General features: G+C 46.5%; 3 protein-coding genes across 4 annotated transcripts; 1 reads left to right on the plus strand and 2 right to left on the minus strand.

Annotated features, from left to right (window-relative positions):
- Positions 1 to 2,562: 2,562 nt before the first annotated feature.
- On the plus strand, positions 2,563 to 4,173 carry LOC307091630 (UDP-glucuronosyltransferase 2A1-like; the record flags this gene model as incomplete). The annotated part of the gene is made up of 1 exon (XM_079759269.1): positions 2,563 to 4,173. One exon carries the CDS (start codon positions 2,563 to 2,565, stop codon positions 4,171 to 4,173), a length of 1,611 nt encoding a protein of 536 aa, XP_079615395.1.
- Positions 4,174 to 4,206: 33 nt separating this feature from the next.
- LOC307091623 (death effector domain-containing protein-like) lies at positions 4,207 to 14,161 on the minus strand. 2 transcript variants are annotated; one of them, XM_079759263.1, is made up of 5 exons: positions 14,005 to 14,161; positions 12,540 to 13,155; positions 10,335 to 10,439; positions 9,613 to 9,750; positions 4,207 to 9,046 (listed from the first exon to the last, which is right to left on the minus strand). In XM_079759263.1, exons 2-5 carry the CDS (start codon positions 13,078 to 13,080, stop codon positions 8,655 to 8,657), a joined length of 1,176 nt encoding a protein of 391 aa, XP_079615389.1. In that variant the 5' UTR covers positions 13,081 to 13,155; positions 14,005 to 14,161; the 3' UTR covers positions 4,207 to 8,654. The 2 variants fall into 2 exon arrangements, with proteins under 2 accessions (XP_079615389.1, XP_079615390.1); XM_079759264.1 differs by lacking the exon at positions 14,005 to 14,161 and adding an exon at positions 13,786 to 13,911.
- A 552-nt stretch (positions 14,162 to 14,713) lies between these two features.
- LOC307091619 (phospholipase A and acyltransferase 4-like) lies at positions 14,714 to 17,262 on the minus strand. The gene is made up of 4 exons (XM_079759256.1): positions 17,118 to 17,262; positions 16,333 to 16,453; positions 15,351 to 15,649; positions 14,714 to 15,126 (listed from the first exon to the last, which is right to left on the minus strand). Exons 1-4 carry the CDS (start codon positions 17,133 to 17,135, stop codon positions 15,025 to 15,027), a joined length of 540 nt encoding a protein of 179 aa, XP_079615382.1. The 5' UTR covers positions 17,136 to 17,262; the 3' UTR covers positions 14,714 to 15,024.
- Positions 17,263 to 17,733: the final 471 nt, after the last annotated feature.

A 17,733-nucleotide genomic window follows, 5' to 3' on the forward strand; every position in this document is an offset into this window, starting at 1 on the left:
TCTCCATATCTCTCTCCTCTCTTGCTCTCCCCTCTTTTGCTCTCTTGTCTTCCTCTCGCCCCTCTCTCTCTCTCCCCCCCCCTCTCTCTTTCCTCCCCCCCCCCCCTCTCCCCTCTCCCTCCCTCCCTCTCTCCCCCTCTCTCCCCTCTCCCCCCTCTCTCTCCCCTCTCTCTCCCCCCTCTCTCTCTTCCCTCGGCCCCCCCTCTCCCCTTTCTCCCCTCTCTCTCCCCTCTCCCCCCTCTCTCTCTCTCTCCCCTCCCCTTTCTCTCTCCCTCTCTGCAGCACCTCCCTTGGCTAGACTTCACTGTACAATGACGTCCGCCGCGCTCTCTGCCGTTCACACACGAGTGCACGGCAGAGCTTTTATAGTGTGTGTATTATTCATTCATTCAAATGTAAGCTGGGGATGACACCGCTGGTTACCAAGGAGGACGAGAGGGAATGTAGGTGGAATTTAAATGCCTCATCACGTTGAGGCTCCCTCCACCTTCCAGTGACTGCCCTGTGGGCTGTTCTAAGCCCAACGAGGGACCAGGCGGGGCATCCTATAGCCTACTAGGTGTGGAACACAGAGCCTTCTTAGTTACTCAGAACATCCACACCACAGGACAGAGAAACAGGCCTGTGTGGAGCAGAGGTTCTACCAACACATGCAGTCCCCTTCTGACGGTGGTCTTCAGAACAATGTGAAATTAGAGCTTGTATAATAATGTATAATATTATATTATTTTTTAATATATTATATTAATTATTAATATTATATAATATTAATGTATAATAACCCAGAGATATGGAGATGTCTTGATATATGAAGGGATCATGGATGGATGGATGGATGGATGGTTGGATGGATGGAGGGGTGAATGGATGGGTGGAGGGGTGAATGGATGGATGGATGGATGGATGGATCGAGGGGTGGATGTAGGGGTGAAAGAATGGAGGGGTGAAAGGATGGATGGATGCATGGATGAAGGGGTGAATGGGTGGAGGGTGAATGGGTGGGTGGAGGGGTGAATGTAGGGATGGATGATGCGTTCTAACAGTGTGCTGTTGAGTGTGTTGGATGCACCTGGTGTAAATCACTCTTTTCTTTACACCAGACCGATGGGAGTGAGTAAATGATAACGTGACAGCATGCGCCATAAGAGACAACCTCTTCCTTACTACATTCTACATGTCAAGGTAATGTGTGGACGCCTGCGCCTGTGGTCTATAGTAGATTGTAAGATATGACTTATATTGTGATTGTGATTAGATGTGTCAAAAGTCTAAAGTGACTCAAAGGTAGATCCCCTGTGTCGAAACAAGTAATCAACTAATCTTCGCCCAACCAAGACTTTGAGAACTACAGACCTAAGTCTAGTTTGAATAGGTTAATAGCCTATTATACTGTGGTTTATTATGTGAATAGCAAATCACATCCAAATCCAAGTTTTATTTTTCAACTTTGCTATACCACTACTGTATTTACACCTAAAATTAAATCACTTTTTCGAGCTTTAATTCACGTAGTTTCCTCTCGTTTTTTTTGCATTCAAGCGTTCCACCATTTAAGATCGTAAAGCAACCGGAATGCCTCTATAACGTAGCCTACAGTACTGCAGTATAGCAATTATGGACATAACCTATAGCCCATTCGAAATAAAGTAGACCACTTTGTTTACGGCATGTCCAAGGTCAGGAATTATATTGGAACACGTGTTGTAGATTATTTCGTTATGTCAGATATATGCCAAAGTTCACAGGAGTTTTTCATCAAATTTCGAAGAAAGGGGTCCAGAGAACACCTAACCACCCAACTAACCAGAGCCGAGGCCGACATAGGGGTCCCACGGCCATTACCGACGCACTGGAGCAGAGAAGTGGCTCCTCCAACTCGACTTGAACTAGTATCACGTCTTACGAGACGACCATAAGGTAAGTCCTCAATATATGCATGTGCTCACTGCTCGCTTCAACAATATATGGACGAGTGTCGTTCTACAAATACCTTAATACAATGGAGACGGAATGATTTTGTCGAACTGTTACGAAAACGTTAGCACTTTTTAATTCGTATATGCCATTGTTAATATCATATGATCCAATAGGGAACATTCAAAGAAGGGTTATTAGGTTACAGTTTGCACTGATGCATGTTCAACTGACACGACCAGTGGGTTACCTGCTTCGACCATTATTCTTCCCCGCACGCTCGCAGTAGATCTATAATCAACAGGCTGCTAACCTTCTGTACTCAATGTTTCTGCTGCAGCAATGTTTGCAGGTTGCGTCTACCGGCATTGTTTTGTTGTTTTTCATTGTTTACCAAAATGCAAGATGTGATGACTGATGGTCATAACAAGGTTTGTGATTCCAGCATCACAACATTAAAGGTTAGGTCTTTAATAATTAATTTTAATTAACATGTATGGATTTTTCTTCAACTTTCGGATTCAAATCAAATAATTAAAATATTCAACATGTCAGTCGTTTCCCGTCGTCATTCAATGCATTGACATGCAGTTCACTTATTTAAGCCGATAATCTTTCTAAACTACTTCTTTCGTCCACAGACGAAACATGACACCGAGGGGCGCTACTGCTGGCCTTCTGCCGCTGCTGCTGGCCGCCGCGCTGTGGAGCCTCCCACCAACGCGAGGCGGTAATATCCTGGTGTATCCACTGGATGGCAGTCACTGGCTGAACATGAACATCCTGTTGAAGGAGCTGCACGAGAGGGGCCACGCCATCAGTGTGGTGCGCTCCTCCTCCAGCTGGTACATCTCAGAGGACGCTCCCCACTACACCTCCATCACGGTGCCCGTCAGCACGGCCTGCAACCTGGAGGACCCCCAGTACATGGCCTCCTTCCTGAAGAGGAACCTGGAGCTGTGGACCCACCAGCGCTCCCTGACCTCCTTCATCGCCCTCCAGCGGGAGGCCATCTCCCTGCTGGACGGGGCCCATCGGGCCAGCGCCCGTCTGGCCCGCCGGGTTCTGGAGGACCAGGAGCTGGTGGGCCGCCTGAAGGCCTCCCGCTTCGACATGATGCTGACCGACCCGGGCTTCGCCGGAGGGGTGGTGGTGGGGAGGTACCTGGGGCTCCCCCTGGTGCTCAACGTGCGCTGGATCACCAACGGAGAAGGCCACTTCGCCATCGCGCCGTCCCCTCTGTCCTACGTGCCGACTCTCGGCTCCCTGGTCTCGGACCGGATGAGCTTGGCGGACAAGCTGAAGAACGTTGTGCACTACGGCATCTCGCAGTACGTCGACCACGTCACCGTGAGGCCGCTCTACCGCAGCTTGTGTGAAGACTTCCTGGATCCGAGCGCCAACATCTACTCCCTGATCCAAGGGGCCGACCTGTGGCTCATGAGGGTGGACTTTGTGTTCGAGTTCCCCCGGCCGACCATGCCCAACGTGGTCTACATTGGGGGGTTCCAGTGCAAGCCGTCCCACCCCTTGAGCGCGGAGCTGGAGGCCTTTGTCCAAAGCTCCGGGGACCACGGCGTGGTCATCATGTCCCTGGGCACCCTGCTCGGCAGCCTTCTCCCGGAGACGTCCGAGGTGGTGGCCGCCGCCTTCGCCCGCCTTCCCCAGAAGGTGGTGTGGAGGCACCTGGGGCCGAAGCCCTCCACGCTGGGCAACAACACGCTGATCGTGGACTGGCTCCCGCAGAACGACCTGCTGGGACACCCCCGGACCAGGGCCTTCGTCACACACGGGGGCACAAACGGCGTGTACGAGGCCATCTACCACGGGGTGCCCATGCTGGGCCTGCCGCTCATCTTCGACCAGTTCGACAACATGGTGCGCCTGGAGGCCAGGGGCGTGGCCAAGGTGCTGGACGTCACCCGATTGGACGCCGACTCCTTCGCCGAGGCTCTGCGAGAACTTTTGGATGAGAAGCAGAAGTACAACAGGAACATGGTGCAGATGTCCCGCCTGCACCACGACCAGCCCATCAAGCCCTTGGATCTAGCCGTGTTCTGGTCAGAGTTTGTGATGAGGCATAAAGGCGCATCCCATCTACGCACAGAGTCCTATAACATGCCCTGGTACTCATACCACAGCCTGGACGTCATGTTGTTTCTACTCTGTGTGCTGGTGGTTCTCCTGATGGTGTTCTTTACATGTTGCAAAGTTCTATTTAGACTGGTCGCAGGTAAAAGAAAATTAAAACAGAGTTAATCTTAATCAATTACTGCCGTCAAGGTTTGAGTATACATTATTTTATTGATCTTTAACAAATCGATTTGTACAGACAAAATGTACCAGTCAACTATAACCATGTAAATATTCACGTTTTAGCACATATCTGTTTCTTGGTAGACACAAATAAAAGGAAAACAATGAGAATGTCATAGGTTGAAGTGGGCACATCTGCCTTGGCTTATTGAAGGGGACCATGGGGTTTTCTACAGTTGAGGGAGCTTTCAATTAACATTACATGGAATTGAAAGTAATGGAAACATTTATTTTTTGTGCGCCTTCAGTTCATTATTGGCCAGTCACTTTAGAGTGGTACCCCCCCCCCCCCCCACACCCTTCATCTGAACAGAACAATTGGAACAGCGACCAATTAAAAACAAGGACCAAATCCAGCTCAACCATTTTCGATTTGCCTAAATTGCCAGCCACACAGGAGGACTAATGGACCTCAGAACATCTTGCATGCAAGTGTTAAGTGTAAAGAAGAAAGATGCGTAAAACTATACAAAAGACATAATCAGAAGATAAAGCCACCTATATAATAGATACTAGTTCATAACCACTGGAATCCACTGGGAAAAGCATCAACCTTGGCCTAAACAATTCACAGTAACAATGGCCTTGTAATCTTAAGGCGTCTTCTGATAATTCACTTATTAGATAATGATGAGCGAGCCATATCATACAAAAAAAATAAGATTAATTTTGTGTGAGAAATGACCATTTAGATGGGTGCAAAAACAAGGAGATGCTAGGAGACATAAGGGCCAAGACCGGTGGGGTGGATGGCACATACATGCTATGGTTATTGAGGACATGTCACAACCTGCAGCCAAGGGCCAAATCCACCGAGCCGCCATCTTAGTTCCGTCTTGGTTCTAAACTCTAGCTGGGATGTAACTGATGGCCGCCAGGTGAAGAAAGCCCAGTGAACAAAGAACAGTAAGATTAAATCAAGAACAGGAAGAGATGCAGATCGATAAAAATCTCCCTCAACTGGTAAACCAACACTCAGAGCATCCATTATATTCTAAATACGTCACCCATGAAACCCTCATTTAGATTGTGAATATAATTTGCTTGCTAATGCAGCAAATATGTGTACAGTATTATGTGGTCTGAATTTATTCCACCTGACTATTGTAAAAGACTGATTGTGGAGGAATGGTCAAATTTGAATGCTTGGTCCTTTATATCTGCAAGTAAATCAATGTAGATATCGGCATGTATCACTTTACCACATCCAATCCCTGTCTGTGCATTAATCATACGCCTGTATCGGCCCAGCCTCATTGGTTAACAAACCCAAAAACCTTCTTTCTCTGTTGAGTGTTGACGTCATTGAAGAGCAGAGCTCCAGAGGGATTCGTTACGCCGAGTGTCGTCAAACCTCCGAGACAAACAGGTGGAGATCAACATGGTTTTATTCTGCACACATACCAAACCAAAACACCTCCCTAATACTGTCATTGCATTAAATGAAAATCCACTTTCTAAAACAACATTAAAATAAATCTTTGTTTTGGTACATTAGCATCGGAGGCGAACTTAAACATTTGTAAATGTGGTATAAAGGACAGACTTGTTTGATCAGACTGGGACTATGACCAGTCAGTGGACCCGCGGTTTACATTTGAACGTTGTTCGGTATTACAAAAAACGTCTGTTAGCGTCCAAATATCGGGATTTCTGAATCGAGATTTAAACGGTGACAATTATTTAAATTGCAAGAGAGAAAAGCTTACATCTGATGGATCAAGATAGTAGTTTGTTGGCAGCATTTCTGTGTGTTGAAAATAAAATGTAGCTACGCGCTCAAGTTATATTACAATTTAAGATGATCAATCCGTTCTCCAAAGCAAGCCTACGAAATACAGACCGATAGTGGAGCTCTACAGTGCCTTGCAAAAGTATTCAGCCCCCTTGGCTTTTTACCTATTTTGTTACATGACAGCCTTTAGTTCAATATTTTTTTAATCTGAATTTTATGTGATGGATCAGAAGCCAATAGTCTAAGTTGGTGAAGTGAAATGAGAAAAATATATACATAAAACTATTTTTTAGAAATTAAAAACTGAAATTTGGCATGTGCATATGTATTCACCCCCTTTGTTATGACACCCATAAAAAGCTCTGGTGCAACCAATTACCTTCAGAAGTCACAGAATTAGTGAAATGACGTCTACCTGTGTGCAATCTAATGTGTCACATGATCTGTCAGTACATATATTTACATATATACACATTTTTTGAAAGGCCCCAGAGGCTGCAACACCTAAACAAGAGGCACCACTAACCAAACACTGCCATGAAGACCAAGGAACTCTCCAAACAAGTCAGGGACAATGTTGTTGAGAAGAACAAGTCAGGGTTAGGTTATAAGAAAATATCCAAATCTTTGATGATCCCCAGGAGCACCATCAAATCTATCATAACCAAATGGAAAGAACATGGAACAACAGCAAACCTGCCAAGAGACGGCCGCCCACCAAAACTCACGGACAGGGCAAGGAGGGCATTAATAAGAGAGGCAGCACAGAGACCTAAGGTAACCCTGGAGGAGCTGCAGAGTTCCACAGCAGAGACTGGAGTATCTGTAGATAGGACAACAATAAGCTGTACGCTCCATAGAGTTGGGCTTTATGGCAGAGTGGCCAGAAAAAAGCCATTACTTTCAGCAGAAAACAAAATGGCACGTTTTGAGTTTGCGAAAAGGCATGTGGGAGACTCCCAAAATGTATGGAGGAAGGTGCTCTGGTCTGATGAGACTAAAATTGAACTTTTTGGCCATCAAAGAAAACGCTATGTCTGGCGCAAACCCAACACATCGCATCACCCAAAGAACACAATCCCCACAGTGAAACATGGTGGTGGCAGCATCATGCTGTGGGGATGTTTTTCAGCAGCCAGGACTGGGAAACTGGTCAGAGTTGAGGGAAAGATGGATGGTGCTGAATACAGGGATGTTCTTGAGCAAAACCTGTACCACTCTGTGCGTGATTTGAGGCTAGGACGGAAGTTCACCTTCCAGCAGGACAATGACCCCAAACACACTGCAAAAGCAACACTTGAGTGGTTTAAGGGGAAACATGTAAATGTGTTGGAATGGCCTAGTCAAAGCCCAGACCTCAATCCAATAGAAAATCTGTGGTCAGACTTAAAGATTGCTGTTCACAAGCGCAAACCATCCAACTTGAAGGAGCTGGAGCAGTTTTGCAAGGAGGAATGGGCAAAAATCCCAGTGGTAAGATGTGGCAAGCTCATAGAGACTTATCCAAAGCGACTTGGAGCTGTGATCGCCGCAAAAGGTGGCTCTACAAAGTATTGACTTTAGGGGGGTGAATAGTTATGCACATTGACTTTTTCACATTGTCATTTTGTCCTATTTGTTGTTTGCTTCACAATAAAAAAAAAAAACATCTTCAAAGTTGTAGGCATGTTCTGTAAAATAAATTATGCAAATCCTCAAACAATCCATGTTAATTCCAGGTTGTGAGGCAACAAAACACGAAAAATGCCAAGGGGGGTGAATACTTTTGCAAGGCACTGTATGCTTTTTTTCCATCCTCAATGCAAGAATTCCTTCGATGTATCTGTTATGTCTAATTGAGTGTCACACACACACACACACACACACACACACACACACACACACACACACACACACACAACAAATTTGACATTTTGGCCACTTGTGAGCACATTATGAAATAATGGGGAAATGGGGAGGAGGAGATACCGAGTAGTTAGGTCAGATGACGTCGAAAAATTAGCTAACCATAAAATCAGCTAAAAGGTAATGAGATCTACACAGACGAGAAAAAAAAAACAAGTACAAAATGTGGTGCTAGTCGGCTCCACGTTTGGCAGGAATAGAACAATGTGAATAAGCGGGTAAGCAGGTGCCTACTCCATTCCAGACTAGACAGTAAACCTCCAATCAAACCTGACTGCACTTCATACAACAACGCAAAGAAGAGGATCCACAAAAGATGGCAGTAGTATTTACAAGAAGGTACTACTACTCCAGACGTGACTTGTAGACACTGACGGCCGCCGTATGTAAGGTGTCAGGGCCGTCAGCAGGCCGTCGTTCTCAGTGATAAATACGGAGCGGACAGTTGCTTTCTTTCCTTCATTTGTATTCCAACACCGAAGTTTCTATATCGGCCGTCCTGGTTGCCGCGGTAACGAAACGATGTTAACCTGGATGCGCTGTTCGCCGTTCCCATTGTCGTCCTGTGTGGCGTTCTTTGCTCGACCTTTGACCTCAGCGGAAACACAACAGCGCCGTCCTAATGGAGTCTCTCGCTCTCCTCCCTAGCCCCCGTCATCGAGTTGCACCGCCCAACGTCTGGTCTGGAGCCCCCCTGGGAAGGGGGCGGGCGCTCACGGAGATCCCCCCCGCTCACCCACACCCCGACCCAAACTACTGCGTCCCGCGACGAGCTTCCTCCAGTCTAGGGCTCCTTCCCGGCCCCGCCCGCCCCTGCCACCAGGTTCCTCAGCAGCTTGCGGCGGCCAGCCTGGTAGTCCTCCTCGTCCACGTTCACCAGCAGCTTGATGGCCTCGTGGCCCACCGCTTGCTTCAGGGAGTCCGTGATGAACACGCCCTTCAGCGCCTCCAGCAGCGAGCCGTTGATGTAGTCCCTCCAGAAGGCGTCCAGGTAGGTGAGCTCAGAGAACTTGATGTCACAGATGATGGAGCCCAGGTCTCGGGACTTCAGGATGGTGTTGGCCTGGTTGAAGCGCTCGAACTGCCGCTCCAGCGCCTCCTGCTTGTTGGAGAACACGTTGCCCTGCAGCGCTGACTCGTGCTGGCAGTACTCGGCCCGCACCCGCAGGCGGATATCTGCAACAGGACAGCCTCGGGTTAGGGTTAGGGTTAGGGCTAGGGTTAGGGTTAGGGTTAGGGTTAGGTCGACCTCTGGGTTTGGGTTAGGGTTAGGTCGACCTCTGGGTTAGGGTTAGGTCGGACCTATGGGTTAGGGTTAGGTCAAACCTCTGGACTACATGCGTTAAAACTCCCATTGTAAATAGCTCTGTGGTTAGGATCTCAAACGGTGCAATAGGTCCTTAGAACCTGGAAAAGGTTATTTTGGTATAACTTGCTTTATTAACTTATATGTAAACAGACTAGCAGTCCTTAGTATTAGGGTTAGGGTTAGGTAAACAGACTAGTAGTCCTTAGTGTTAGGGTTATGTAAACAGACTAGTAGTCCTTAGTGTTAGGGTTAGGTAAACAGACTAGTAGTCCTTAGGGTTAGGGTTAGGTAAACAGACAGTAGTCCTTAGGGTTAGGTAAACAGACTAGTAGTCCTTAGTGTTAGGGTTAGGTAAACAGACTAGTAGTCCTTAGTGTTAGGGTTAGGTAAACAGACTAGTAGTCCTTAGGGTTAGGGTTAGGGCTCTGTTCACCACAGGTCTGCTTTTCCCTGCACTCGGCCGTAGAGTGGCTCCTCTTCCTCTTGCGGCTAGAAGTGGGAGGGGCTGGCTTGGTCTGGGGCGTGCCCACCTGTCGCCCCGACGGGGAGCAGCAAATCACGGGCTGAGTTCCTGAGGAAGGGGCGGGACATGAGAATGAGGTTTCTGGGCTTTATGATGGAGATACACTATGGAATAATGTTACTCCAGAACCACAATATTAATGGTTAACATATTGATTTTACGAAGGCTACCTTTGTAGTCTTCCAAACATCAGTATTAACGAGATCTACATCGCGGAAGTGGCAATGTGGAACTCGTTTATATTGATGTTAAACAAAACATGAACTTTGAGAGGAAGACTTTGAGAAGAGTAGGTTGACCTTCTCCCAACAATAACAAATGGTAAACAAAAGATTCCCATCAGCTTCCCTATAATTCACACCAATGACAGGACTCCTTGAAGGACATGCTCAAGGTGGTCTTTGTTCAGAGGAACAATGTGTTGATGAATAAATATGAAGGCTAGATTGATGCTGGCAAGCGGAACGCTCCGTGACTCTCCCGTGGTAGCCCACCCCACCAATGCTAAGCTAGCCTCTTCTAGATTGACACAGCATTGGGGAAAGGAGTGAAAACATCGTCTCTTGGGAACCACACCTGCATGTTTCCATGCATAATACATGATTGTATGCACATGCCAACCGCACACCCACCTGTATTTCTGTGAGGCATATGATCCAGTCCCTGAGCCGCGCCCCGAGGGGAGACGTATCGCACAGAGGTCTCCTCCAGGTACTTATCCACTGGGTCCGGACACACTGGGGACACAAGGAGAGCCAGGCTGGTTAGGGCTGTTCCATTCCACCCCCGAGGCATCCAGCAGGTGCTCTCATCCAGAGCGTGGATTTAGATGCATGTCATCCAGGAGCAGGTAGGGGTTATGCCGGCATCAGACTACATATCATTTTGGTCTTTCACCATTGTTGCCATGTCACATTAGCCGATTATTGCAGCGTGAAAGGTGCCTGTAGTTTGGCCTTGAGACAAGGCACACTACACGTTTGGCCTTGAGCCATTCAGTTTTCCTGACCTAGGGTAAGATTTTCACTCTGGAGGGTGGTTTCACTTTTTTTTGCGTTTTTAAGCCCCTAAAATGCTGTCGCCGTCTAAACGAAAGGCACATCTGATAACATTTTTTGTCATTTTCACATGCAAGCGTCATTGAAGTTCACCTGGGATCAGGGAGATAGGGGACGGAGTTTGAGACACGATCAACCATGCTGTTGGAAGCATTGGCATCAGTTTACAAGTTGAAGTTGACAAGTTGTCTGACAATGTGAAATCGGTCGAGGATTCCTACATGCCGTGCTAGACTTTCGGGCGTCTCGGATGAATCCTCACAGCTTTTTGACCATGTCACATGTTAAAAAGCCTGATTGATGTTTCCCACCATCATAAACAACAGTGACACTGCAAGCTTGTCTGTGGCAGCAAAATCCTGCTGAAAACAGGCTGGGCATTTGGCGTCACTTATTCGCTTCAAATACTTTTTCTTTTCAAAACTTGGGAATTAATACGGGCCGGTACCGAGCGGTTGAAAACTATTTTCTGTTGGGGTGTCCTTTGTCTGCCTTGGGCACCTTCGTTAGATTACTCAATATGACTGTGGCAGTAATGTTTTACACCCCGCCATGACGCAAGTGTAAACGCGAGCAGCATAGCTGCATGCCTGCTTTCAGCGCGTCATTTTTATTTGGTTATAATAATACGGAATCATGTTTAAATAGTTGTTGTTGGTATAAAGACTTGTACATAACGAATTGTTTGCATGATAAAATACTTTGAAGTCACAATGAGGGTGACCCACAATAGTACACCCTGTTATATAATCTGCAATCGTTGGAATCCATTTTGACATTCACAGGCATACCTAGATGCTGCTTCTCTGTCCTATGAAGGTCAGAGTTACGGTTCTGCACTACAGACGATCACTCCATTACTCATCTAGCTATAGTTAGGGTAGCTACTGATCTGGTCTTTACGTGCATCCAATGACGGGTGGGATGTCTCCTGATACAAAACGAGACCAAGCATCGAAAAACGGGAACCGTGGATCATGTCAACAGAAGAACAGTTCCTTTTACTGTTGCCTAAAAGCGTTTGGCAATAATCTAAAATGACCCTTATTTCTAGTTTGCGTCAGCTTTTACCACCACTGTTTGCCCATTCAGCATCTACCGCACTCTGATGTCTCTGTCCCTTTAGAGGGGTGAGGCTGGTGTCATTGAATGGCCTCAAAGCCCCTTGAGACTGTAACTGGAGCCCCTTGAGACTGTAACTGGGGCCCCTTGAGACTGTAACTGGAGCCCCTTGAGACTAACTGGAACCCCTTGAGACTGTCACTGGAGCCCCTTGAGACTGTCACTGGAGCCCCTTGAGACTGTAACTGGAGCCCCTTGAGACTGTAACTGGAGCCCCTTGAGACTAACTGGAACCCCTTGAGACTGTAACTGGAGCCCCTTGAGACTGTCACTGGAGCCCCTTGAGACTGTAACTGGAGCCCCTTGAGACTGTAACTGGAGTCCCTTGAGACTGTAACTGGGCCCCTTGAGACTGTAACTGGGCCCCTTGAGACTGTAACTGGAGTCCCTTGAGACTGTAACTGGGCCCCTTGAGACTGTAACTGGGCCCCTTGAGACTGTAACTGGGCCCCTTGAGACTGTAACGGGAGCCATTCAAACACAATTTACCTGACCACTAAAACATAAACCAAAGCAGAGGTTGACTCAGGCCAACAAGGGGCACAGTCAGGGGTCAGGGGTCACAGTCAGGGGTCCCAGTCAGGGTTAGGGGTCCCAGTCAGGGTTAGGGGTCCCACTCAGGGTTAGGGGTCCCACTCAGGGTCAGGGGTCACTCACCGGCCTGCCTCTTGCGTAGCGTGACGTACGGCAGCAGGTCGTGCCGTGTTATAATCCGCAGCAGCTGCAGAACGTGCCGGAAGTTGGTCTCGTCGCAGCGGCCCTGGCGCTCCAGGGCCAACAGGAAGTCCCGCCCGCTGCGGATGCCGCCGCGCTCGTACTCATCGATGACGTCCACGAACAGGAAGCTCAGCACGCGCACGTCGCGGTGCGTGAGCTGGGCGCCCACGATGTCGAACATGCGGTGCAGCGAGTACAGCCCGTAGGAGCCGTCCGCCGCCTCCTCCGGCCACGGCTCCAAGGTGCCGGCCGCCGGCCGCCGCAAAGAGGCGGAGCCAGTGTGCGAGCAGGAGGGGGCGGGGGGGGCGAGTCTGTCGGAGCCCGTGCGTCTGTCCGTCGGCGGGCGCTGGGGGAGGGGCTGGGGGGCGGGGCTGGAGTCCAGGGGGTGGGCGTGGTGGAGGTTGGGGGCGTTGGAGCTGGGCGGGGCGATGGGGGCGGCGCTGACGTTGGCGTTGGGGAGGGGAGGCTGCTGTGATGTCATCGCAGGGGGAGGTGAAGGGGAGGGACGCTGGAGTCCCTGTCGCTAGCGGACCGGTCCACTCCTGCAGAAGAGCCACTGTGTGCCAGAAAAATACATAAGAAGAGGCTGAACGGATGGATACATTAACTGCACTTGTTGTCATGTAGTACCATAAGAGACCTATTTGTTATTCATACACTCGCGATAAAATAGTCAGGCATCGTTTGCACTTGGTGAACATAACTGCTGATGCTATAGTTTTGTTACACACAAATGTTCCTAAACGTGATTCAGTAAGTAGCGTGATACTAATACGACAGGGGAATCCTTCACTAGCCTGCATTTGTATAGCTGTTAACCATTAATTCATTAAACACAGCGATTAACACACATTAACATAGCAGTAGCAGCAAAAGCAGGTCAAATGAGACGCATATCTGACATTTGGTTTAGGTTTTCCATTAGAAACCCGGATCGTCGACTTCTCTTACGGCGTTATTTCAGAAAGCCCACAGCACCTGGCATTAGCACTGACATTCACATGACACAGTGAGAATAATGAGCCATGCTGCGTACACAAAGCTAGCCAGTATATACAGCTAACGCTCACGGCTACCATCACTAGCTAAAAGCTAGCATCAGAGACACACCGAGACGGGTTACCAGTAACGAGAGACGGGTTACCAGTAACGAGAGACGGGTAACCACTAACGAGAGACGGGTTACCAGTAACGCTCGTCGCTTGGTGCAGGTAACAGTCGCCGAAAATTTGATTTGGTGAGGGTCCCTTTACAAACACCCCTGTCCGGCTTTCCTGGAGGACTCTGCGACTACACTATGGTCGGATCCCTGTGGGCTGCGTGATGGTTTGTTGTGGCTCCGTTAGCCTCCGCTAGCCGAGAGCTAAGAGCCTTCGGAAGAGAAGCTGCTCTGTGTCCTCGTTACCTCGGGTCTCCTTCTACTCTCCAACACGGCTCAGGGAACCAGGCATCGGATGAGCTCTGTTGCGGTCCCGTGTCGCAAAGGTGTCCCCGTCCTAGAAGAATGGTCCTGTTTAACGGGGATGTGGTTCATGATACGGGGGTCGGGAGTAACATGCCCATTTTCGTTATTCAGCTAAAATGAAAGAACTTCCAGGGTCATGGTGCAGTCCATATCCGGATGATGTTCGGCGTTTAACCGACAGAGGGCAACGTAAAGATTTATTTTCGATCAATTCAAAAACAATGCGACTTTGAAATAAAGAAATGTCTGTTACAGACATCCAAGTCCTATTGAAATGTTTCAGAATATTGTGTTTTTTTCATTAAAACTACTTAAAAACAGCTGCATCCTGGTTGTTCACTTGCAGATTGTCGAGTCAGCTCTCCGGCCAGGGACTGAAAACGCCTCGCAGGATACCGGCAGAGCCACGCTGGGTCATATCCCCCCGGTGTAGGCTATCACCACCGCACATCGAACCCAAACCCCAGCCATTAACTGCTTTAAAGAACGAAACAAACATGGTTTGGCAATGTCCCGACACTAACGTTACACTAAATTGGCTTGGATGATAATTCGTAACATAGGATTAATCTCTACGTAGACTGAGTCCTACTACAAGAAAAAGCTAAAAACACATAGCCTAGGCCTCCAATAAGTGACATTGTTTTTAATTTTGGGAAGTATTTATTGGCATTACATAAAATAATTTATTACAAATGTCACGTTTTCATTTTCAAGTAGGCCCAAGTTGAAAGTGAACGATTAATTGTGGTTGTCCTGTTACTTGATGAATTCAAAGTAAATAAAAAAACGGTAAATCTGAATAACTTCACCCTATTCTGGAAAGCTATACATTTACCCAAATTAGAATATTATACTGCTTTAATCTTTATAACATTGTGTCTGTAGTCATTGGGAATGTTGATTGTTTTCTTCGAATTCACATGCAGATGTTATTCCGTTTGTTTCGTTATTCGACAGTTAGAATTTGAATAGTTCTCGTGAAATATCGGCGGACATGACGATGTCATCAAACTTTTCCGTTGCTACCTCACACTCTTTGTCCTTGGCACGTCCAGGAAGCTGTCCAGGAATATAAATAAATAATAAAGTAGAAAGAATAACACAATATGTTGAACAGGCATAGAGCAAAGTAGTCTACATACCATGTAGATGGTGTATATAATAATTATAATGATCAAAATATACAAATAAACAAATTTAGAAATTGATATTCTGAAATCTTGTAAAATTAAGAATTTGTCTATGCTTAATGAATTCCATAACAGAATCGCTAGTACGCCTACCTGGTTACACACAGCCTGTCCATAGCGCACATAGGTGGCGAAGTGTTCACAGTTGAAGGTGAACAGATCGTAACCAAACTGTTTGTCCAGCAGCACGTCGAGGCGCTCTCTCATCTTCTTTACGGAGGACGGCTTGCCGGCGTGGACGTTGTTTCCGATGGTGATGCGCGCTCCCTTCGGCACCGTCACCTGGGCCAGCGGCACTCTGCGGATCTTCGTTGCTCCCAGGAGCAGGTCCCCGCACACGGGGAAGGCCGCTTGCAAATAGCCGCTGACTTTGGTCATCAGTTTGCTTTGGTCTAATGAATGAACACAACTATCAGGTAACAATAGAACGATTGCTTTGGTCTAATGAACGAACACAACTATCAGGTAACAATAGAACGATTGCTTTGGTCTAATGAACGAACACAACTATCAGGTAACAATAGAACGATTGCTTTGGTCTAATGAACAAACACAACTATCTGGTAACAATACAAAGAATAAAAAACATGCAATAAATGCCAAAGGTTAAAAGAAATAGCAAATCTTGAAGGGCTATATTGATGTATCGGCATATGTCAAGGTGCTTCGGTTTTAAACTAAAATAATTTCACATTTCAGAAGGAGTAGAGATCCAAAAGACTAACTGGTCTATAAACAGTAGCACTTTTAAGTTTGAGTTTAATTATTCAGCTATGAAAAACCGACTGGTAAATATTACAGAAATTACAAATAACTAAAGTGTAAGGTATATAGATTTAATTAAAAACTGAATGAAAATTGACCAATCAACAGTAGCAGCAATGAATAATTGCGCTGCACGATCATCGATGGATTTCTACCAACAGATGGCAGCAAACAATGTTATGTCTTTCTATTCACACCTGAATGGGAGGAAAGTCATTGTTCAAAAACACCAGATAAGTAAATTGTACTACGTAATTAATTACAGGTCATCAGTATGGTGTATATGTTACCTACTGTAAGCAATTCTCACCTGCGACAGCGAAATGAATGACAAATCCGTCTTCAGCGTAAACTCCCCAGTGTGAATATCCAATGGGATATACAAATTCTATCAAATCTCCAAACTGGGCTGTGGACACAATCTCTTCGATCTGTGTCCATAAACAAAAACAAATGTGTGTAACTAATGGATGTGAACAATAAAAAGCAACCGATATCACTCAAAGCTCCACCCTGCCCACCGCGCCTATCCAGTTTCCAACAGGTTCAGCTGCATAACTCCAGCCCATGCCTGACAGTCACAGGATGCGTTTCACTCTCCTTCAATAGTTGTAGGCTACTTGTATTTTAATGGTAGTCCTAAAGATTTTTGAACACCAATAAGAAGAAATGTAATTTTATTGCAGTCTCATTTTAGAGAGTGCCAATCGTTACAACGGAGATAGATCCAAGCAATTGGATTTTACCAGGAGATTAAAATAGATTTGAAGCGATTTACCAAGATGTTTTACATCGATCGATATTTTTCCATGCCATCCACGAAGTTCATACTATTTACTTAACCTATATCGTCCATCATTTTAGGCCTATCATTTTGTTATGAACCCATTGGCATTTTACTAAATTTATTTTACTTTGTCCTCCGTTCAAGTTGATTGTTAACTAGAATTTAAATTATCATATACAACTTAATGAGACAAATGTAAATTAATCAGATTTAACATAGACTCATCTAATCCATCAAGTAGATCTGTCACACTAAACGGTTGGTGCAGGTAATGATCAAACAGGTGTCTTTTAAAGTTTGATTCTTACCTGTGACTGAATGTCCATTGTAGACTCTTCTGCCAAGTTCTTGTTTTTGCCAACTCCTCTAATGGTAATCTTCTATAAAGGGCGGGTCCCTTACCAAACGAGTTTCCGCGACCAAACTAGTTTTCTACTGAGGAACATTCCCTGAGCATGCTATCATCCTAATGCTAGCAATTTAATCATTCACAAGTCAGCTTCAAAGCGGCTCCGTGATCGCGTTTGTCTGATTGCGTGATATAGCCTCCCCCTGGCGCCAAAGAGGTACTTTACTCTTTTGAGACCTGTTTCTATAGGCCAATCGGTACCAACTTTGAAAACGGTTGTTCACCGTCGGAATGGTTGTAGTTTGTGTTTTTCCCCCCATTGACTTCGATTTTAAAAAAAAATAGGTCGGTGAGCCCCTGCAACAGTTATATGGATAATGGGAAGTCCACAGTAATCCACACAAAACGATCCCCATTAGTAAAGGGGCGTGTCCATCATCTGCGCGCCAATTAAGGTCCCTGGGTACTCGCAAGTGGTCTTGTGATTGATTGAATAATGGAGCCAAATTGCATAAATTGCATCGTATTTGCCATAACTAGGCCATTTTTAACAGATTCAAACAATTTTAAATAAC

The sequence above is a fragment of the Pollachius pollachius genome (assembly GCF_949987615.1).
Source record: "Pollachius pollachius genome assembly, contig: scaffold_33, whole genome shotgun sequence".
Lineage (NCBI taxonomy): Eukaryota > Metazoa > Chordata > Actinopteri > Gadiformes > Gadidae > Pollachius > Pollachius pollachius.